This window comes from Garra rufa, chromosome 17, assembly GCF_049309525.1.
Source record: "Garra rufa chromosome 17, GarRuf1.0, whole genome shotgun sequence".
NCBI lineage: Eukaryota > Metazoa > Chordata > Actinopteri > Cypriniformes > Cyprinidae > Garra > Garra rufa.
In genome coordinates, this window is record NC_133377.1 from 12,269,203 (window position 1) to 12,292,151 (window position 22,949).

The 22,949-nt window shown below is 44.5% G+C and overlaps 1 protein-coding gene across 1 annotated transcript in view; it reads right to left on the reverse strand.

Annotated features, from left to right (window-relative positions):
* Nucleotides 1-18,108: 18,108 nt before the first annotated feature.
* Nucleotides 18,109-22,949, reverse strand: part of syt11a (synaptotagmin XIa) — a 42,778-nt gene continuing 37,937 nt past the window's right edge. Inside the window, exons 3-4 of the mRNA XM_073822252.1 lie at nt 21,594-21,714; nt 18,109-21,489 (exon numbers count right to left, since the gene is read on the reverse strand). Coding sequence (XP_073678353.1) covers nt 21,179-21,489; nt 21,594-21,714 — 432 coding nt within the window. The 3' untranslated portion in view covers nt 18,109-21,178. The remainder of the gene's footprint in view (nt 21,490-21,593; nt 21,715-22,949) is intronic.

Sequence of the window (22,949 nt, forward strand, 5' to 3'; positions counted from 1 at the left end):
CCCTGCTGGAAAAAATGGTTTCAGCTGGTCAGCAGGTTTTAGCTAGTCATCCAGGCTGGTTTTAGCTGGTCATAACTGATCAGCAGGTTTTAGCTGGTCATAACTGATCAGCAGGTTTTAGCTGGTCATCCAGGCTGGTTTTAGCTGGTCATAACTGGTCAGCAGGTTTTAGCTAGTCATCCAGGCTGGTTTTAGCTGGTCATAACTGATCAGCAGGTTTTAGCTGGTCATAACTGATCAGCAGGTTTTAGCTGGTCATCCAGGCTGGTTTTAGCTGGTCATAACTGATCAGCAGGTTTTAGCTGGTCATCCAGGCTGGTTTTAGCTGGTCATAACTGATCAGCAGGTTTTAGCTGGTCATCCAGGCTGGTTTTAGCTGGTCATAACTGGTCAGCAGGTTTTAGCTGGTCATCCAGGCTGGTTTTAGCTGGTCATAACTGGTCAGCAGGTTTTAGCTGGTCATCCAGGCTGGTTTTAGCTGGTCATAACTGGTCAGCAGGTTTTAGCTGCTCATAACTGATCAGCAGGTTTTAGCTGTTCATCCAGGCTGGTTTTAGCTGGTCATAACTGATCAGCAGGTTTTAGCTGTTCATCCAGGCTGGTTTTAGCTGGTCATAACTGATCAGCAGGTTTTAGCTGGTCATAACTGATCAGCAGGTTTTAGCTGTTCATCCAGGCTGGTTTTAGCTGGTCATAACTGATCAGCAGGTTTTAGCTGGTCATCCAGGCTGGTTTTAGCTGGTCATAACTGGTCAGCAGGTTTTAGCTGGTCATCCAGGCTGGTTTTAGCTGGTCATAACTGGTCAGCAGGTTTTAGCTGGTCATAACTGATCAGCAGGTTTTAGCTGGTCATAACTGATCAGCAGGTTTTAGCTGGTCATAACTGATCAGCAGGTTTTAGCTGGTCATCCAGGCTGGTTTTAGCTGGTCATAACTGGTCAGCAGGTTTTAGCTGGTCATAACTGATCAGCAGGTTTTAGCTGTTCATCCAGGCTGGTTTTAGCTGGTCATAACTGATCAGCAGGTTTTAGCTGGTCATAACTGATCAGCAGGTTTTAGCTGGTCATCCAGGCTGGTTTTAGCTGGTCATAACTGGTCAGCAGGTTTTAGCTGTTCATCCAGGCTGGTTTTAGCTGGTCATAACTGATCAGCAGGTTTTAGCTGGTCAACCAGGCTGGTTTTAGCTGGTCATAACTGATCAGCAGGTTTTAGCTGGTCATCCAGGCTGGTTTTAGCTGGTCATAACTGATCAGCAGGTTTTAGCTGGTCATCCAGGCTGGTTTTAGCTGGTCATAACTGGTCAGCAGGTTTTAGCTGGTCATCCAGGCTAGTTTTAGCTGGTCATAACTGGTCAGCAGGTTTTAGCTGTTCATCCAGGCTGGTTTTAGCTGGTCATAACTGGTCAGCAGGTTTTAGCTGGTCATAACTGATCAGCAGGTTTTAGCTGGTCATCCAGGCTGGTTTTAGCTGGTCATAACTGATCAGCAGGTTTTAGCTGGTCATCCAGGCTGGTTTTAGCTGGTCATAACTGGTCAGCAGGTTTTAGCTGTTCATCCAGGCTGGTTTTAGCTGGTCATAACTGGTCAGCAGGTTTTAGCTGGTCATAACTGGTCAGCAGGTTTTAGCTGTTCATCCAGGCTGGTTTTAGCTGGTCATAACTGATCAGCAGGTTTTAGCTGGTCATAACTGATCAGCAGGTTTTAGCTGGTCATCCAGGCTGGTTTTAGCTGGCCATAACTGATCAGCAGGTTTTAGCTGGTCATCCAGGCTGGTTTTAGCTGGTCATAACTGATCAGCAGGTTTTAGCTGGTCATAACTGATCAGCAGGTTTTAGCTGTTCATCCAGGCTGGTTTTAGCTGGTCATAACTGATCAGCAGGTTTTAGCTGTTCATCCAGGCTGGTTTTAGCTGGTCATAACTGATCAGCAGGTTTTAGCTGGTCATAACTGATCAGCAGGTTTTAGCTGGTCATCCAGGCTGGTTTTAGCTGGTCATAACTGGTCAGCAGGTTTTAGCTGTTCATCCAGGCTGGTTTTAGCTGGTCATAACTGATCAGCAGGTTTTAGCTGGTCAACCAGGCTGGTTTTAGCTGGTCATAACTGATCAGCAGGTTTTAGCTGGTCATCCAGGCTGGTTTTAGCTGGTCATAACTGATCAGCAGGTTTTAGCTGGTCATCCAGGCTGGTTTTAGCTGGTCATAACTGATCAGCAGGTTTTAGCTGGTCATCCAGGCTGGTTTTAGCTGGTCATAACTGATCAGCAGGTTCCCTTCCGGAGGGAACTCTACGCTGCGTCCTGGTTAGGACACTTTGGGAACTGCCCTCAGCGTGACCGGTTCTGAAGCTCTTATAAAACAACGACAATGAACTTGACATTGACCGGCGCCAGCCCATGACGTCATTAACAAGGCGCCTACTAGTATAAAGGGGCGCTTGTGAATACGGCTGTGTCCAAATTCAGGGTCTGCATCCTCCTTAGGATCCTTCCTACCAGGTCTTCGGAGGAGGGGTCCTCCGAAGACCGCAAAACCTGGAAGTAGGTGTCAGTGAATTTGGACAGCCTACCCTTCTTTCAGTTCCCTCCCTTCCCCGTTGCTCGTATCCTATCGCCTAGCAACCGTGACAGCGCTAAGCAAAAAGTAAGGTTATCTGTACTGCACAAAACAAAATAACTGCTCTTTCGTCCCAAAAAGCGTTAAAAACAGCTTCAATCACTAACAAGAAATTAGCTGTGTGTAAGGGGATATTCACACAGGCAGTAAGAAAGAAGCTAGTTTACAAAAGTGATGTTTTTTAACATATAAACATACAAATGTAAAAAAAAAATAAGTTTAACGCTAAAACCAAAGGCCTAACTAGACATCCGCTGTAAAAAAATATTTTTTGAAACGCCAGTTTTTTTAAAACTTGCATCATTACTACCGCTCGTTTTGTCCGCCATTATTTGAAGCGCTCTGCCGAAAGGAATTATGGGATAGGTAGGACGGGAAAGGATCCACCAGACCCATCCTTCCAATTCGGGGAAAAGGAGGACGTATTTGTGGGCCGCATTTGAAGGATCCTACGAATTTGGACAGCCTTCGTCGCGGTGCTGTGACGTAACATCCTTCAAATGAGTCCTCCGAAGGATGTAGACCCTGAATTTGGACACAGCCTACATCAACCATCTTTTTGTTCTTCAGCCGTACCTTGTTCTAAGCTCGAGTAGAATGATGATTCCTAGAGTATACAGTTCAGCAAGTGTGCAGAATCCGTGTCAGAGAAATCTGACACCAGATGACGTGCGCAGCCTGTTTGTTATGTGTTTGGGTGTGAGCACGCGCGCTCTGTTCTTGAGAGTGCAGAGCGCGTCCATCGTGAGAGTTTCTCTAAGGAAACTCCGCTCTCGTTTGTCCCCTTTTCCGAGGGAATCGGGACATTTATCTGCCCTACGCGGCTCGGGTCCCGTTGCAGCCGAGGCTGCACGGAGAACGAGCCCGCGGTGGTTACAGATGAAGCGCGCACACGAGTTGAGAGACGTGTAATCTCTCACGCTCGTCAGCCGCGGACGAGGGCGAGCTGCGGGCGAAGGATGTATTAATCTCTGACATCCTTTGATACAGCAGCAAGTGCTCTACTGGTTTTAGCCAGGTAAGCAGGATGTGGCTGTTATGGGCGAAAAGTGTTTTTCTGAGCTCTCACAGCCTGCCTGCCCCGCGTATGATGAGCTGTTGTCTGTTATGAGCCGCGCTGCGGTCTGCTTTGATCTGCGGTGAAAGCACGTGCAGGGGGAGGTTGCTCATAGCAATTTATATGAGCAATTTCACCCTGACCATAACAGACCAGTCCCCATATACATCCCATTCCCTCCTGATCTATATTAGGATCGGGAGGGCATGGGATAAACCATATTCAGCCGCACTCATCTATATCAGCATGTTAGTTATGCTGGTGCAGAGTGAGTGCGTGAGTATGGCAGGCCGTCGATGCCATAACCTGAGGATACGTTTGCTTAGGGCTGGGCGATAAAACGGTAACGATATATGCCGCGATAGACAAGAGATCGATATCAATAAAAAATGTGTTCGATTAAACATTCGATATTTTGTATTCGTCGGCCCGCCCAGCCCCCCTTTAACGTTCAGTTCATAGCGCCAGATCACAATAGAAGTTAAGGTTATCTTTCCTACAGAACGGGTCCATGTTGTTGTATTAAACAAACTAAATAGCCTTATGTTATTTATCTTATTTACACGACGGCATTTGATTTCTGTCTCTACATGATCGCGCGTTTACAATGTCTCTCACAGACGGGATCGCGGACTCCATTCATAAAAACGGACTTTACTATAGGGCGGAATGCCGCGGAATTCGTCGATTTTTGGACCAATAAATCAAAAGTTGGTCTGTTAATTAATTCAGATCGCGATATGGACTAGTGTCTGTGAAAACTGAAATGCAAAAAGACCGTTTCAATAAGAATCCTGCATGTTCCGTTTGCCTCTATGTGTATGAATGGAGTAGACGCGTTTTATTTTCACTACACGCATACTGCACACGTGACGCTCCCGCTAATTTTTGGCCTTTGCATCTCACATGAACAGACAAACTCCAATAAATACATCTCCAAAGCTGCTGTGAGTGTCACTTTTTGTCAATTTTACCGTTTCATTAGTGAAACTAGCATCATTCATACTGTATTACACACTGAAACTTCACGGCAACCTGTCAAAATAAAAGTACGGTTTAACATGTAACAGAACAATATTAGTCTTGTATTACTTTGTACAGTATAATGTAGGTGTTTATATGTTCACATTTAAATTATTTTCATAAAACAATATATATGATAAAAAATAAAATAAAGAGTCACCACTTAATTGTTGAAAAAATACTATTATTATTAAACCTTTTTTTAACTGAATATAATTTTTCTTCTATGTATTAATTTTAACAGTAAAGCTCTGTTTATTTTTATTTTTAAAAATAAATCAGTGATTTTGCTTTCATTTGATTATCAGAAAAATTAAAACAAGAATTTCTGGAAAAAAAAAAAAAAAGATTGTAAGGCCCTATTGTTCAAAATGTTGAAAGTTTTGGACTTATTTTTTCACTTAAATAAATATTTTTGTTATTACACAAAGTAAAGGCTAAAGTACCGGGAAAGAAGTAATGTTGGCTACTGGCAACCAGCAATCTGTGCAGAAATAAATATTATCAGCCAAGTAGCCTACTTTGCAACAACCTCTGACCTGTGGTCAAGCCGTACTTCTGGGCCATACATTAGCTTGACCATTCACTTCATCGACAATGAATGGGGTTTGAATTGAGGATTAAGAGATAATTAAGTGTATATTGTGACTTTAGACTTATGTTTACATTTAAATTATTTGAGTTTTCCATGGTTGATGACATTTCTGTCTTAATAACTGAGGGGATTATGATCAGAGGCAGGTTAAGTTTAAAATAAAAATGCTTGAGTGTAATATATTTTTCTCCTGGTCCTTATTTTAAATTGGTCATAAAAATATCAATAATTATCGATATCGACTGATATGAAACACTGATATCGTGATATAGATTTTAGCCATATCGCCCAGCCCTACGTTTGCTGTCTCTCGGCGTGGGTGGCGTCGACGCTGAGGGCATACGCGGCAGCGGGTCAGGCTGGTGCTGCCTGCACGCAGTGGCAGTGTTGCAGGCGTACCGGGCTGATCTGCTGGAGGATGAAGACCCGTGTAGATGGCTGAGCTGTTTCACACCACAGGCTTGTAGGTGAATTTTGGCAGACATCGGGGAGAAAGATGAGTGCTTTCTCCTCGATGCGCCAGTCTCGCCTTCCGAATTATTCGGTACATCCGTTGTTACGATGTTCGACTAACTCAGGGAGGCGGAGGCGTGCTCAGCGGCTAATAGATCCTTTGGGGTCTGTTATTTCTCACCGGTCCTCATCTCCACCCGAACGCAGGGGGAGCCTGGCCCCTCCTGGCCTGCGGGCTGGAGGCAGGGCCAGGCGGTTTGTGTGGCCACTCGAGACCCTCCTCCTGGGAGGGGTAGGTCTCAGAGGAGACGTGATGTGCATTATGGGAGATGGGATCGTAGGGAAACGATCCTCTCCCTTCTCCCTCACGTCGTGCGGCCACCCGCCCCTTTTTTTCCCCTTAAGACTCTGGGGCTGGGCTGATGATAGATTGATAAATTCAATCCGTTGGCCCGGTACATGAACTGACATATAGGTGGTTGTGTATATGTATATGTACGTATTCTTTGTCTACCAGCTCCGCTTGGGTGAGACTTTAGTATTTGAGCTACTGAGCTCCTAAGGTCCCTGAGTGTCGAGTGTAGCCAGGTCTTCCCTCGTTTGTGAGTTAGTGTACCAAGACCTCCACTCGTAAATAACTCCTGTAGGGGTTAGGCGTTGTCAGGCTTCCTCTCATTCTGAGAGTTATCCCTTGAAGCCTCCGCTGCTTTTGAGCTCGGCTTAGGCACTATTTATACCTGCATATGCATGTCTACACACCTACTGGGTGTGGCAGTCTACCCCGTCCCGTGGTAAGAGTCCCTCTTGACTCCGCTCGTCTGAGTGTGAAGACCGGGAGGTTAGGGTAGGTTCCCCACCCTCTTTTTAAGAAGATAGGAGCAACCCAGGGTTGAGCGCATGGGCTACCTCTCTTTGTGAGTCAGTGCACTGAAGGCCCCGCTCCCCAGGGCCCTGTCAAAAAGGGAAAGAAAGAAGTTTCTTTAGTGAGAGAGGAAAGTTTAGAAAACCCCCCCCTAAGTGTGAGGATTTTTTCAGGCCTCCTCTCTCTGAGAGTTGCGCTGACGAGATGCCCCTCTATGGAGGTTCTTGTCTAGGCTGATTTCTCACAGTTCTATCAGATTTGGGCAGTTCTGGGAGCTGGTAGGCTCTCGTGAGCCTCGCTCTACACCGAAGCTTACAGTGTTAGGTCCTCCTTGGCGGAAGCCCTGGTCTGGACCTCCAGGTTTCACCTTTTGAACCCTGTATAGGCGCTTACAGCTCTGTCCAGATAGCATTTAGGGGGTTGAGTGTAGTAGGTCTCCCCTCATTATTAATGAGCTCTGTTGGTTAGCACCTCCACTCCTAGACTTTCCTGCCTCGGTGAGCGTTGTCAGGGTGCTGCAGGCTTCCTCTCGATCGAGAGTCCTTCTGTAGGAGCCTCCGCTCTTCGCTGCTGCTGATCAGACCTCCTTTCGCCTAGTGGCGTCATGATGTAGGTCGGGCGACTGGTCTTCCCTATGGTTTAGACTTAGAATGGTTAGATGTGTTCTCCTGCTTGAGAACCGTCCAGTTGCAGCCTTCGCTCCCCTCAGTGCTCCGCTTACAAGTACATACTCGTGGTATTTAGCTGGTAGGCCTGCTTAGGCCTCGCTAACTGCTGTGCTCTGTGCTTTGAGCCCTCTGCCAAAGCTGAGTATTGTTAAGGCTCTCTCTTTCCAGACTTGAAGCCTCCACTCTACAGATTCCTGTGATGTGGGTTCATGTACTTGTAGCGTTGAGTGTAGCCAGGTCTCCCCTCAGTGGGTTTTTCGTTAAGACCTCCACTCTCGAGCATCTCTCGCTAGGGACTATTAGAATACCGCTCACCAAGACCGAGTGTTGTCAGGCTTTTTTCTCTCTGTGAGATTCGTTTCAAAGCCTCCACTCTACAGGGCCCTGCTCTGAGCATTTGGGCCCTGCTGTGAGTCCCGGTATTCTCTGAGCGTTGAGTGTAGCTAGGTCTCCCCTCACTAAAAATATTTGGGTGAGATCTCCACTCCATAGAGCTAGGAGATTGAGCGTTGCTAGGCTTCCCCTCATCCGAGGGTCTCTGTGAAGCCTCCGTTCCCCTGAAGCTCCGCTCCGGGTACTTTCAGACGTGAGTGTAGCTAGATCTCCCCTCACTGTATATTTGGTGTGAGATCTCCACTCTGTAGAGCTGGGAGGTTGAGCGTTGTCAGGTGTTCCTCTCATTCTGAGAGTCTCTATGAAGGCCTCCGTTCCCCAGAAGCTCCGTTTTTAGTACCTCCAAGCGTGAGTGTAGCCAGGTCTCTCCTCACTTAGAGCGTTGAGGCCTCCACTCGTAAAGAGCTGGCGGATTGAGCGTGTTGGGGCTTCCCCTCTGGTGAGGCCCCCGTTCTCCAGAAGCTCCGCTTCCAGTCTTTCCCTCCAGGCGTGAGTGTAGTCAGGTCTCCCCTCACGAAGGGTTATTGAGATCTCCACTCCTAAGAGCTAGTGGATTGAACGTTGTCAGGTTTCCTCTCTTCCTGAGATTCTGTTGTGAAGCCTCCGTTCTCCAGAAGCTCCGCCTTCAGTACTTTAGGCGTGAGTGTAGCCAGGTCTCCCCTCACTGAAGGGGTTATTTTGAGACCTCCACTCCTGAGAGCTAGTGGAGTGAACGTTGTCAAGGTTTCCTCTCCCTAGAGAGTCTTCTGTGAAGCCTCCGTTCTCCAGAAGCTCCGCCTCTGTACTTACAAGCATGAGTGTAGTCAGGTCTCCCCTCATACAAGGGTTTATGTTTGAGACCTCCACTCTTACAGAGCTCCGAAGCTCCAGGCTTTGCTGTCGCCTGTGATAATTATATGGTGTTTCCCTCGCTATGCTCTGGGCACCTCCTCAAACCCACAGTAAGTGGTGAGTACTCACGCGAAGCTTTTGAGCACTCCTTAAAACCCACGTGAAGTGGTAAGTGCACACGCAAGTCCTTGGGCACTTTCTAAAATCCACATGAGTGGTAAAGATTCCCCCCTAAGGTTGGGTTCTTTTGTAAAATCCTGTATGGTATGGGTTACGCATTATCCTCCGTTCCCATTCTAGAGTTGGTTCTAAAAACCCCTGGGTTTTTCCAACTCCACTACAGACAGCACTACTTATAGGATCGAGTGTCGCTAGGCTTCCTCTCATCTAAAGAGTCTTCTTGCAGAAGCCTCCACTCTCCTGAGAACTCCACTTAAGTGGTTCTATTGCTTAGGCTCCTGGAGCCTCATGGATCACCTCCAGTGTTGAGTGTAGTTAGGTCTCCGACCTCCACTCCCAGAGTTCCCCGCAAGCACAGAGTGTTGCTAGGCTTTCTCTCGATTAGAGAGTCTCTTTAGAGCCTCCGCTCCTCAGAACCCCCGTCTAGTGTGAAGGCTTAAGGGTAAGCTTCACTACTAGCGGTGAGTGTAGGTAGGCCTACTCTCGCTTAGAAGTATCAGGCCTCCACTCCTAGGAGTTCCGTGCTTGGGTGGCCGAGCCAGCTGTGACGTCGGCCCGAGCGATTCTCGCCGGTAGTGGGGAGTGATGTTCCTTCTTGACTCCTCAATCAGTCAGTTGTTCACTTACTCCTCAGCATGGCGGCGTGGGTATATCGTTCCCAAAGTGTACTAACCAGGACGCAGCGTAGAGTTCCCTCCGGAAGGGAACGTCTCAGGTTACGTAGGTAACCCTAGTTCCCTGAGGACAGGGAACGAGACGCTGCGTCTCGTAGCCATGCTTCGGGCCCCACTTACGTCTCCATCAGACAAAAAGATGGTTGATGTATTCACAAGCGCCCCTTTATACTAGTAGGCGCCTTGTTAATGACGTCATGGGCTGGCGCCGGTCAATGTCAAGTTCATTGTCGTTGTTTTATAAGAGCTTCAGAACCGGTCACGCTGAGGGCAGTTCCCAAAGTGTCCTAACCAGGACGCAGCGTCTCGTTCCCTGTCCTCAGGGAACTAGGGTTACCTACGTAACCTGAGACGTTTTAGCTGGTCATCCAGGCTGGTTTTAGCTGGTCATCCAGGGCGGTTTTAGCTGGTCGTCCAGGCTGGTTTTAGCTGGTCATAACTGATCAGCAGGTTTTAGCTGGTCAACCAGGCTGGTTTTAGCTGGTCATAACTGATCAACAGGTTTTAGCTGGTCATCCAGGCTGGTTTTAGTTGGTCAGCAGGTTTTTGCTGGTCAACCATGCTGGTTTTAGCGGGTCATAACTGGTCAGCAGGTTTTAGCTGGTCATCCAGGCTGGTTTTAGCTGGTCATAACTGATCAGCAGGTTTTAGCTGGTCATCCAGGCTGGTTTTAGCTGGTCATAACTGATCAGCAGGTTTTAGCTGGTCGTCCAGGCTGGTTTTAGCTGGTCATAACTGATCAGCAGGTTTTAGCTGGTCGTCCAGGCTGGTTTTAGCTGGTCATAACTGATCAGCAGGTTTTAGCTGGTCGTCCAGGCTGGTTTTAGCTGGTCATAACTGATCAGCAGGTTTTAGCTGGTCGTCCAGGCTGGTTTTAGCTGGTCATAACTGATCAGCAGGTTTTAGCTGGTCATCCAGGCTGGTTTTAGCTGGTCATAACTGGTCAGCAGGTTTTAGCTGGTCATAACTGATCAGCAGGTTTTAGCTGGTCGTCCAGGCTGGTTTTAGCTGGTCATAACTGGTCAGCAGGTTTTAGCTCGTCGTCCTGGCTGGTTTTAGCTGGTCATAACTGGTCAGCAGGTTTTAGCTGGTCATCCAGGCTGGTTTTAGCTGGTCATAGCTGGTCAGCAGGCTTGAGGTCAACCAAGCCGGTCAACCAGGCTGGTTTTAGCTGGTCAGCAGGTTTTTTCTGGTCAACCATGCTGGTTTTAGCTGGTCATAACTGGTCAGCAGGTTTTAGCTGGTCGTCCAGGCTGGTTTTAGCTGGTCATCCAGGCTGGTTTTAGCTGGTCATAACTGATCAGCAGGTTTTAGCTGGTCGTCCAGGCTGGTTTTAGCTGGTCATAACTGATCAGCAGGTTTTAGCTGGTCGTCCAGGCTGGTTTTAGCTGGTCATAACTGATCAGCAGGTTTTAGCTGGTCGTCCAGGCTGGTTTTAGCTGGTCATAACTGATCAGCAGGTTTTAGCTGGTCGTCCAGGCTGGTTTTAGCTGGTCGTAACTGGTCAGCAGGTTTTAGCTGGTCATAACTGATCAGCAGGTTTTAGCTGGTCGTCCAGGCTGGTTTTAGCTGGTCATAACTGGTCAGCAGGTTTTAGCTGGTCGTTCAGGCTGGTTTTAGCTGGTCATAACTGGTCAGCAGGTTTTAGCTGGTCATCCAGGCTGGTTTTAGCTGGTCATAGCTGGTCAGCAGGCTTGAGGTCAACCAAGCCGGTCAACCAGGCTGGTTTTAGCTGGTCAGCAGGTTTTTGCTGGTCAACCATGCTAGTTTTAGCTGGTCATAACTGGTCAGCAGGTTTTAGCTGGTCATCCAGGCTGGTTTTAGCTGGTCATAACTGATCAGCAGGTTTTAGCTGGTCATCCAGGCTGGTTTTAGCTGGTCATAGCTGGTCAGCAGGCTTTAGGTCAACCAAGCTGGTCAACCAGGCTGGTTTTAGCTGGTCAGCAGGTTTTAGCTGGTCAACCATGCTGGTTTTAGCTGGTCATAGCTGGTCAGCAGGTTTTAGCTGGTCATCCAGGCTGGTTTTAGCTGGTCATAACTGATCAGCAGGCTGGTTTTAGCTGGTCACAACTGATCAGCAGGTTTTAGCTGGTCATCCAGGCTAGTTTTAGCTGGTCATAACTGATCAGCAGGTTTTAGCTGGTCGTCCAGGCTGGTTTTAGCTGGTCATAACTGATCAGCAGGTTTTAGCTGGTCATCCAGGCTGGTTTTAGCTGGTCATAGCTGGTCAGCAAGCTTGAGCTCAACCAAGCTGGTCAACCAGGCTGGTTTTAGCTGGTCAGCAGGTTTTTGCTGGTCAACCATGCTGTTTTAGCTGGTCATAGCTGGTCAGCAGGTTTTAGCTGGTCATCCAGGCTGGTTTTAGCTGGTCATAACTGATCAGCAGGTTTTAGCTGGTCATCCAGGCTGGTTTTAGCTGGTCATAGCTGGTCAGCAGGTTTTAGGTCAACCAGGCTGGTCAACCAGGTTTTAGCTGGTCTCCCAACTGGTTTTAGCTGGTCTCCCAGCCTGCCCTGTTGAAAAAAACAGCATACAGTATGCTGGTTATACCCTGCTGAAAAAAATAGCTAAAAACAGCCTAGGCTGGTTGGCTGGTCTTAACTGGTTTATGCTGGAAGTATCTGGTTTTAGCTGGTCTCCCAGCCTGCCCTGTTGGAAAAAACAGCTAAAACCAGCCTAGGCTGGTTGGCTGATCTTAGCTGGTTTATGCTAAAAGTATCTGGTTTTAGCTGGTCTCCCAGCCTGCCCTGTTGAAAAACACCCAGCATATGCTGGTTATAGAATAGAATAGAATAGAATAGAATAGAATAGAATAGAATAGAAAGCCTTTATTGTCATTATACATAGTACAATGAGATTTAGAGCAGCTCCTTAAAAGTGCACACAGCGCAATGTATAAGTACTGTACTAAAGAACTACAACTACAACAGACATCCACAGACGTACAATAAAACAGATTAGACATACCATGGTCCAAAATGGTGAGCAGCATACAGTATGGTAGAGGTAGTATAAATAGTGCAAAAATGGAGGTATAATGTAAGTGCAATATGATAGTAATATAACAGTTTTCAGTGCAAATCTGAGTTCAATATGGAAACAGCTTTGGGGAAGAAACTGTCCCTGAGTCTATTTGTTCTGGCATGTATAGACCTATAACGCCTGCCAGAGGGCAGCAAGTTAAAGAGCTGAAAACCGGGGTGAGTATTGTCCTTTAAAATGTTCCTAGCCCTGCTGAGACAGCGGGCGTTATAAATGGAGGTAATAGTGGGCAGAGGGCAGCCGATGATTTTTTGTGCAGTATTGGTCACCCTCTGCAGTCTCTTCCTGTCAGCTTCTGTGCAGCTAGAGTACCACACTGACACAGCGTAGGTCAGCAAGCTCTCAATGGTGGCACGATAGAAATTCACCAGCAGACTTGTGTGTAGTTGTTGCTTCCTGAGCACCCTCAGGAAGTATAACCGCTGCTGGGACTTTTTAACTAGAGCTGAGGTGTTAACTGACCAGGAGAGGTCTGCAGAGATGTGGACCCCGAGAAATTTGAAGGACTCCACTCGCTCCACACGTTCGCTGTTGATGTACAGGGGGGCAGGGGCGGCTCTGATCCACCGGAAGTCCAGAATGATTTCTTTGGTCTTGGTGATATTCAGTGCCAGGCAGTTAGATGCACACCACTCCCCAAGTTTCAGGACCTCATTTCTGTAGGCCGTCTCGTCCCCTCCTGTTATCAGCCCCACCACTGTTGTGTCATCAGCAAATTTGACAATGATGTTCTCTGGGTGGGCGGAACTGCAGTCAGATGTGTAAAGTGAGTAGAGAAGTGGGCTTAGCACACAGCCCTGGGGGGAGCCAGTACTGAGAGTGCGGACAGTTGAAAGATGGCGACCCAGTTTCACCTGTTGTGGTCGATTGACTAGAAAGTCTTTAATCCATGAGCAGGTGGATAGTGAAAGTCCCAGGTTGGTTAGCTTGGCGATTAAAATGTCCGGTATTATTGTATTGAAAGCTGAGCTATAGTCAATGAATAGCATCCTGACGTAACTCCCCTTTTTCTCCAGATGGCTCAGTGCAGAGTGGAGGGTGATGGCTATTGCGTCTTCAGTGGATCTATTTGACCGGTATGCAAATTGATATGGGTCTATGGTAGAGGGGAGACAAGCTTTGATGTGTCTCAGGACCAGTTTTTCAAAGCACTTGGTGATGACTGGGGTGATTGCTACGGGGCGAAAGTCATTGAGGCTGGTTGTGGGTGAATTTTTGGGCACCGGAATGATGGTGGCAGATTTTAAGCAGGCTGGGATGATGGCTTGATTCAGTGACAGGTTGAAAATGTCAGTGAAGACCTGTGCTAGCTGGTCAGCACATGCCTTGAGCACCTTCCCTGGTACTCCATCCGGGCCTGTAGCTTTCCTGGGGTTGACAGCACGAAGCACCCGTCTCACATCCTCAGCCTCGAGAGTGAGTGGAGGGGTGCCGGAGAAATACCCTGAAAAAGAACAGCTAAAACCAGCCTATGCTGGTTGGCTGGTTTGAGCTGGGTTGAGCTGGAAGTAGCTGGTTTTAGCTGGTCTTCCTGCCTGGCAAGGCTGGCCAGCCTAGGATGTTTTTAGCTGTTTTTTTTTTTTTTTTTTCAGCAGGGTAAGTTTTGAAGCATGGATGCTGGTTTGATCTGGTTTGAGCTGGTCCTAAGCAACTAGCTCCTGCTCAGGGCCAGCTTATGACCAGCACATGACCAGTTTAAACCAGTTTATGACCAGCTCATGACCAGCTAAGGGCCATTTTAAACCAGCTCAAACCAGTATACATGCTTCAAAACCTACCTAACAGCATATTCTTTTTTTCAACAGGGTGACTGGCTGGTCAAGCTGGTTTTAGCTGGTTGTTCCAGCTGAGACGAGCCTGGCCAGCTAAGGAAGTGTCCAAAACCATTCTAAAACCAACCTGCTAAGACCGGCTGGTTTTAGCTGGGGGGGGGGGGGGGGGGGGTCAGCAAATATTGAAAACAATGCCTTAAAATGCCTTAAAGAATTGTCCAAATGAAGTTCTTAGCAATGCATATTACTAATGAAAAATTAAGTTTTGATTCATTTACGGTAGATACAAAATATCTTTATGGCATAAAAGAAAAATTGATAATGTTGCCCCATGAAGTATTTTTGACTATTGCTACCAATATCCATGCTACTTAAGACTGGTTTTGTGGTCCAGGGTCACATATAGTTATCACAGTTATTGGTATTACTGTAAAATTAGAATAAATTAAAAGTGCATATCCTGCTGAAAAAAACAGCATATGCTGGTTAGGTATGTTTTGGTGCTGGGATGCTGGTTTTAGCTGGTTTATGCTGGACCTTTGCTGGTTTTTGCTGGTCCTTTGCTGTTTTTTGCTGGTCCTTTGATGGTTTATGCTGGTCCTTGACCAGCAACATGACCAGCATAAAACAGCAAAGGACCAGCTAAAACCAGCAAAGGTCCAGCATAAACCAGCTAAAACCAGCATCCCAGCACCAAAACATACCTAACCAGCATATGCTTTTTTTCAGCAGGGATACCCCAATTTGCAATATTAAGCAGCAAAACAAGCTGTTTTAGAGCTAAAAATATCTGGACACGGATGAGACCGGAAAGCTACCTACACCCATAATATTTACAAATGACCGCGCCCACTCTTAAGGTGCGTTCACACCGGACGCGAATGAAGCGGCAAGCGCGAGTGATTTACATGTAAGTCAATGCAAAGACGCGAATAGCTATCCTGCGGCGCGAATAGCGCAAATGAAGCGGCGCGCATTGAGCGTTTCAAGCTATTGCCGCGCGAAACACGCGAGTTCAAAAATCTGAACTTTGGCGAAAATTTGCGCCGCGTTAACCAATCAGGAGCTTGCTCTAGTAGTGACGGAGGCAGAAATCCGAAACAACAATGGAGGACAAAATCACCGTTGCTGTCTGTGGTTACTCGGAGCTGTACGATACATCTTTGTACTTTTATAGAAACAGGAATAAAAAGGATCTTGCTTGGAAGAAAGTGAGTGAAGAGGACAATCTGGTAAGTTTTAAAAAACGCTCTTTACTCAATTTGACCTACATATACATACATATTGAGACTACAAGCAAGCTAAAGCTGGCAAATTGAGCTCATTCACCTATTTTACAACTACTTTCCCGCTGACGAGTGGCAGAAGCCCCTCCCATGACGCGAATTCGCATCTGTTGCGCGGTAAAATTCGCGACTTGCGCGGAAAAAATGCGCTATTCGTGCGTAGTTGAACGCTTGAACATTTGAGTTTACTCGCACCATTCGCGCGGTAAAATCGTGACATTTTCTTCACAACAGACGCGAATTCGCGTCATGGGAGGGGCTTCTGCCACTCGTCAGCGGGAAAGTAGTTGTAAAATAGGTGAATGAGCTCAATTTGCCAGCTTTAGCTTGCTTGTAGTCTCAATATGTATGTATATGTAGGTCAAATTGAGTAAAGAGCGTTTTTTAAAACTAACCAGATTGTCCTCTGGTAACAATCTTACCAGATTGTTGCTGCCATAAAGCAGTCCGCTCGTTTTGCGGTTTTCGTACCTGCTCACTAAAATAAGTCAGGCTGCATCTGAAAACTTTGACTTTTGAGCTGAAAGGTAGGCCCTATCTCACAGAATGATTTCGGACAGACTTATGAGGCAACAGCTTAATAATCTACAACAAAATAGAAGGAGCTTTGGTGGTAAAGCAATTTTTAATTACTACAATACTATTTTCTGACTAGAAAAAGCTGGTATACATTTACAAACAAATTGACCACCAACCACAACTTTCAGATGCCGTTTTTATTTTTCAGCTCACGGAATGGAACACACAGGAATGTGGGATATCAAATGCAGCAAAGGATACATCTATGCTGCCCTCAAAAATCAATCAGATGAAGGCCTATCTCAGGGGACAGGAAGTGAAGCTAACAAACAGAGGTTTGGAGAGGAGCGTGGGAAAGAAAACAGAAGCCGTTTGCCTTATTACAATCAGTATATCTTCAGAATGATACTGATATGTTACCTTGGACCATAAAACCAGTCTTAAGTTGCAGGGGTATATTTGTAGCAATAGCCAAAAATACATTGTATGGGTCAAAATGATTGTTTCTTCTTTTACACCAAAAATAATTAGGATATTAAGTGAAGATCATGTTCCATTAGGATATTTTGTAAATTTTCTACCATAAATACATCAAAACTTAAATTTGATCAGTAATATGCATTGCTAAGAACTTCATTTGGACAACTTTAAAGGCGATTTTCTCAATATTTAGATATTTTTTGCACCCTCAGATTCCAGATTTTCAAAGGGTTGTATCTCCTAACACACCATACATCAATAGAAAGCTTATTTATTCAGCTTTCAGATCATAAATCTATTTTTTTTTTTTAAATGACCCTTATGACTTTTATGGTTTTGTGCTCCTGGGTCACATATTTAAAAAGGTAAAAGTTTATAGTTGCATTAAGTGGTTCATACATACAGTCACACCCAAAATTATTCATACACCTGGCAAATTCTGACTTAAAGTTACTTTTATTCAACCAGCAAGTTTTTTTTTTTTTTTTTTTTGACCAGAAATGACACAGGCTTTTCCCAAAAGATAATAAGATGATGTACAAGAGACATCATTGTGGAAAAAAATATTTTTAATAAATAAATTCTCAGCTTTTTTTTTACATTTGAACAAAAAGTGACTTGTCCAAAATTATGCATACCCTTTGCAAACCACACCATGAAAAAGGAGCAATACATCAAAATTCTTAGCAACAACATCAGAAACTTGGCCTTGGGCACCAGTGGACATTTCAGCACGACAATGACCCAAAACACACAGTAAAAGCGGTGAAGAAATGGTTAGCAGACAAAAACATTAACATTTTGCAGTGGCCCAGCCAGAGTCCTGACTTAAATCCAATTGAGAATCTGTGGAGGGAGCTAAAGATCAGGGTGATGGAAAGGAGACCCTCCAACCTGAAAGAGTTGAAGCTCTTCACTAAAGATGAATGGGCAAAAATACCAGTGGAGACATGCAAAAAGCTGGTCAGCAATTATAAGAAGCGTTTGATTGCTGTAATAGCCAATAAAGGCTTTTCTATTGGTTATTGAGAAGGGTATGAATCATTTTGGACATGCCACTTTTTGTTCAAATGCAAAGAAAAGATGAGTAATAATTTTTTCCACAATGATGCCTCTTGTACATAATCTTATTATCTTCTGGAAGACGTCTGTGTCATTTCTAATAAAACAAAAACTTGCTGGTTGAATAAAAGTAAATTTAAGGCAGAATTTGCCAGGGGTATGAATAATTTCGGGCTTGACTGTATGTGTACTTCATACATACCATGTTTTCTTGTGATGTAACCTCAGGCCATTTGTACAAACAGCCATAACATAGGTTCAGACTGTACCTTAAAACTAAACTAGCAGTTAACCAAATAGTTAAACAGTCTCACTTTTCGGATTCAGAGTAGACCAACCTTCATTTTTATGTACCTGACTAAAAAAAAAAAAGGTTATGACCTAGATGACTAACTTGTAGGACTAGTCCAAGGAGTGTATGCATCCAGCCACAGTTCTGCTTGGCAGGCTGTCCCTATTTTTAGGATCTATCACCTTATAATGGAAAATTTGCGGTTGGAAAATTGAGCAAAATAAGGGGAGAGTAGGCAACAGATTGCAACTCAAGTTACAACTTGATTTTACTTCATCTTCAGAGCAGAGAAAGAAGGGAAGATCTGATCTAGTGTATCAGTTTTTATTTTATTTGCACGTCCATTGTGTTAACAACTTCAACATACAGTACAAGTCAGCATTAGTGTAACATACTGTATTTAGCATAAACTCACAGCAGTATGCAGATAACTTGCCCTCAAAAGCATTACAGTTCATACTTTATGTTAGATGTCCCTGAAGATCATGTAGTGAAATGAGCAGTTTTAAGCCAGGTATGTAAAGTACGAGTTCTTACACCGTACTTACATTATACATAGACGACTTGCACTTACAAATATTGAAAAGGCCAGGGAACAACATGAATCACACTACAGATGTGGAGAACTAACACTGTTTAGATACAGTGGTTTTAGGGACACCTAAAATAAAGCCGAATCACTAACTTCACTCCACCTTAACCATATCCAAATGGACTAATATATTTATTACAATAATTTTCTTCTCAGCTCATTTTTGTCTTTGTTCAGCTTGTTTCTCAATGTTTTCTGTACAACACACAACAGCAAAAATTGAGGGATTGTTAGGGACCAGTGGCAGAGAGAAAATGAGGGGCAGATAGCACTCCAAAAGAGGAGGTTCACAGAAAAAAAGAAACCATTTCCATTCCAGATAAAACAGATACAAGAAGAGCAGAAAGTGCTACTGCCCACCAGCGCATTGGAACAAACACTCATTTACAATTGGTTATATTCATCTTTATGTCTATAGTTATTGATATAAAACAAGCTTGTATGCCCAGAAGATCCAAAAAAGTTCCAAGTGACACAAGGAGCTGAGGGATAAAATAAAGAAAGACACGCATGTATCATTTCACTTAGGTTGCATTGTGTAGTCTGGGTTGCTGTTTTTACAAAAGTGGGTTTTGCTGTCATATAAACCACTAGAAACTGTAATATATACACCAGTTTTGAAGCAGAAATTCGAATAGTCAATGCATGCAGGGTTAAAAACACCATAGAGGGTGGAAGAGTTCACTTTTCTGTGAAATAGCAAGACAGATGGCAGATGGTTTCTTAATTTTCTTTAAAACGTGATTGGAATGTGATTCGTTCTTCTTAATAAGCAAGGGTTAATCCAATTATGCGGCCTTAATGACTCACAATGAGCTTGACTGCAGATATCAGTTGGGGCTTAATTTACTGCTATATTAATTTCACATGTTAAATATGAATATCTCTAATGAGCCAGTCGATATCTTTTTCCTCCTCTCACCCTCCCACTTTCTGCCTTATTAACTTAATATGCGCTCATTTGCACTGGGAATAGAGCATGTAAATGTGCCTCGGGGGCTGTGGGCATTGAATGACATCATTGGGAACACATCCACACGCACATTGCATGGCGTCAAACATTGTCTCAGAGGCCTGTCTGAAGCTGCAGTGCGAGCTGCTTCATCGTGGTCACCAACACTTAATTCACTCTGAACATTGGTCCATCTACTTTGGTTAGCTTTCGACAGCTGCCGCTGACTAATGGTTACTGGCTCGTGCCAAAATCCTAATCTTGATATGATCAGTTATTAGTCTTATCATAGTTATTAGGTTTTTGATATACATATATATATATTCTTTCTTTTGAACACAAATCATAAAAATAAATACAGTACTCTACAAAAGTGCAAAAATTGGTCTGAATCTGCATATATCTCAGCTATAAGTCAAAGAATAGAGAATAAAGCCTTATTGAATTAACTAAGTTGGGGTGGCTAAATTTAGTGTCTGTTATTTCCATGACGCCATTTGTATGTCAAAAGTATTTGCATTTGGCGATATGTTGTACTATGACAAAAAGAAAGTGAAGAGTACCAGTGTTACGCCCTATGTACATTATGTACATCTTGACCAAAGATGTTAAGAATTAGTTTTATGGCCTTAAGAATTAAGTATGGCCTTAAAAAACACGTTTGATGGAATAGAAACTGACGTTAGGTACGGTACATGTAAAATGTACAAGTTTGACAATACGTAAATATGCTTATATCTGTCACATTTGGCTTTGACGTTGACTGTTATTTCCCTCCAACTTCCTTGATCAAACCTTCCCTGATTTCTATGCTATGGTATAGCACAGCAACTGGGTCAAAACATCCTTTGCAGTACAATGGAAATGTGCATAGACATGCCTAATGAAAAACAAGATAAACAAAATTGAATTTGAATCAATGAATAGTGAATATGTTGAGATATGCCGACAACAAATATGTCACAGAAGTGCTTTGTCCAAGTCATCAATAACGTATAGCTACAAATAAATCAAGCAGCTACAGCGTAAAAATGAGGAAAGTGTAGACTGGCTTTATTATGTTGAACATCAGAGTGTTTTCATGAATCAAATTCTTCTTTTTCAATCCTGAGCTGACGATCTCTAATTTCCAATTGGTGGTTGGTTGAAAACTCAGCCTTAACACCAGGTTTTGTTTCACTTAAAATATCAAGCATTACTTTTAGCTGGATATGAATAATAGCCATATTTAACCCTTTCTTCTGTGGTAAATATTAGCATGTTAGCAAAAATGCTCATGATAGTGTCATTTGTATCACCTTCCATCCATTTTTATGTTACAGTATCAAAACATTCATCCTATTATTTTCTTAAAGTGGACTTAAAACTCACTATTTCTTACAACCCTCCTTCATCCTAAAAAAAAGTGTCTCACTAGCTTTAGCATGCGGCTAAATGAAAGTAGTGTATGTATTTTGTGAATATACTGGTGAAAGGCTCTGAGGATACTGTGGTATAACTCTCATACAGGTATGATTCTTATATAATTGACTTTAGCGATTTCTAATCAGAGCCAAAGATCACATTGACGTGATTTATTTTCTCTTTTTTGTTCCTCTCTCTCTTTTTTTTTTTTTTGTTTTTGCTATGGCGGATGAGTCTTTTTTTTCTATGAGTTCGTTTCTAAGTGTCTTTTCCATTAGACTGCTCCTGGTCCTATATCCTGACACACATACTCATCCACCTATCCGTATAGGGAAAAGGAGAGACTGTTAAATGGGCTTCTTTCTATAGAGGGGCTGACAGGAAGGAAGTGGTATAATACATTTTGCTTTCCCCATGTGTTAGCCAGACACTAGTACTCTATAAGGTTATGCCACTTGGCAATCTGCCGCCTTGGGTTGTCACAGACTTCCCTCCAGTGAGTCACCCCTGATGGAATGGGGCTCTGACCTCCCAGAACCAGACGACCCACGACCTCATTCTTTGTGGTGCGGTCAAAATCGATGACCAGAAACTCCACAGAGATGTCCGGCATTAGCTCAGCGGGAACATCGTAGATAAATGATTCATTGAAAACGGGATTGAGTGTGCATTTCTTGACATGGGTCTTCTTCTTGGCTATGCGCTTGCGGCCGTAGAAGACGTTCACTTTAACATAAGGGTCTGTAGGTGGAGAAGGGAAATAGAGACATGAGAATTTGAAGTTTCGGGCATCAAAACAGGATAGTTTGAATATATATTTGTGTGTATGTGTGGTGTGTACTTACTGCCTGATAGGCCAGTGATGTCCATGGTTGGAAGGTGTTTGGCCTTAAGGACTACCACATTAAGCCTGTGAGTAACAGGTTGGTAAGACAGAGAGACCAGCAACTCTCCACGACTGTCACACTACAGAGAAACAGAACAGAAATAGGACACAAATGTTTATAGGCATATGCAAAAAGGTTGGTGTTGTGGACTTTCGTACTGGTGCAGGGATGTGAGGGAGGCAGAGCGAAAGTCCACAATCAACCTGACGGTGATTGGTTGGAACACTGTTTGTTTTGCTGTGGAATTGTTGGTAGCACCGATTGTTTTTTTGGCATATCTCGGACCCTAGGCTGACCACAGAGACACGTTTTTTTTACAGACAATTTATGGGGCAGGCAGCGAGCGGATCGTGAAGAAAGGTCAGCTGAAAGTGACACTTTATGTTTCAGCCTAGAATCGCTGATACAACCTTTAAACTCCGACCATAAGTAAGGTAAGCCTGGCACAACCAAGCCTCCTGTAGCAGTAGCAACAAGGGGAACAATACCCATCACCTACTGTTGCAGTCAAGTCCAAGTCGAGATGTGAGTAGACTGAAAGTAATATTTGAGACCAGAAGAGAGTCAAGTTCGAGTCAAGACTTGGGACCTGAAGAGCATGTGAACACATCAGAACGTTTAAATAAGCTTTCCTTTTAGGGCAGGGGTGTCCAAACTCAGTCCTGGAGTTTAGCTCCAACGTGCCTCGGTAAGACATTAATTAGCTGGTTCAGGTGTGTTTAATTTGGGTTAAAGCTAAACTCTGCAGGACAGTGGCCCTCCAGGACCGAGTTTTGCCCCAGTGGCTCATGATACTCAGCCTTCTCAGACTCTGCCCAAATATAATGTAAGCCTGGCACAAGCATGCTTCCTAGCAGTAGCAACAAAGGGAACAATAACCATCACCTACTGTTAAAGTCGTGACCAGCTATTTTGAGTCAAGTCCAGGGTAGACTGAGAGTAATATCTGAGGCCAGAAGAGGGTCAAGTCTGAGTCAAGACTTGGGACCTGATGAGTGTGTGAACTCTTCAGACAGTTTGAATAAGCTTTCCTTTTAGAGCAGGGGTGTTGAAGCTTGGTCCTGGAGGGCCAGTGTCCTGCAGAGTTTAGCTCCAACTGGCCTCAACACACCTAACTGAAAGTTTCTAGTATGCCTAGTAAGACCTTGATTAGCTGGTTCAGGTGCATTTAATTAGGGTTGGAGCTAAACTCTACAGGACAGTTGACCTCCAGTTTGGACACCCCTGCTGTAACCCAGCTAGCAAAAAATATCCGCACGGCTTCTTTTTGCCGCCGGCCCTAAGCTGTCGGCTATAGGTGTGTCCCGCTGGCGG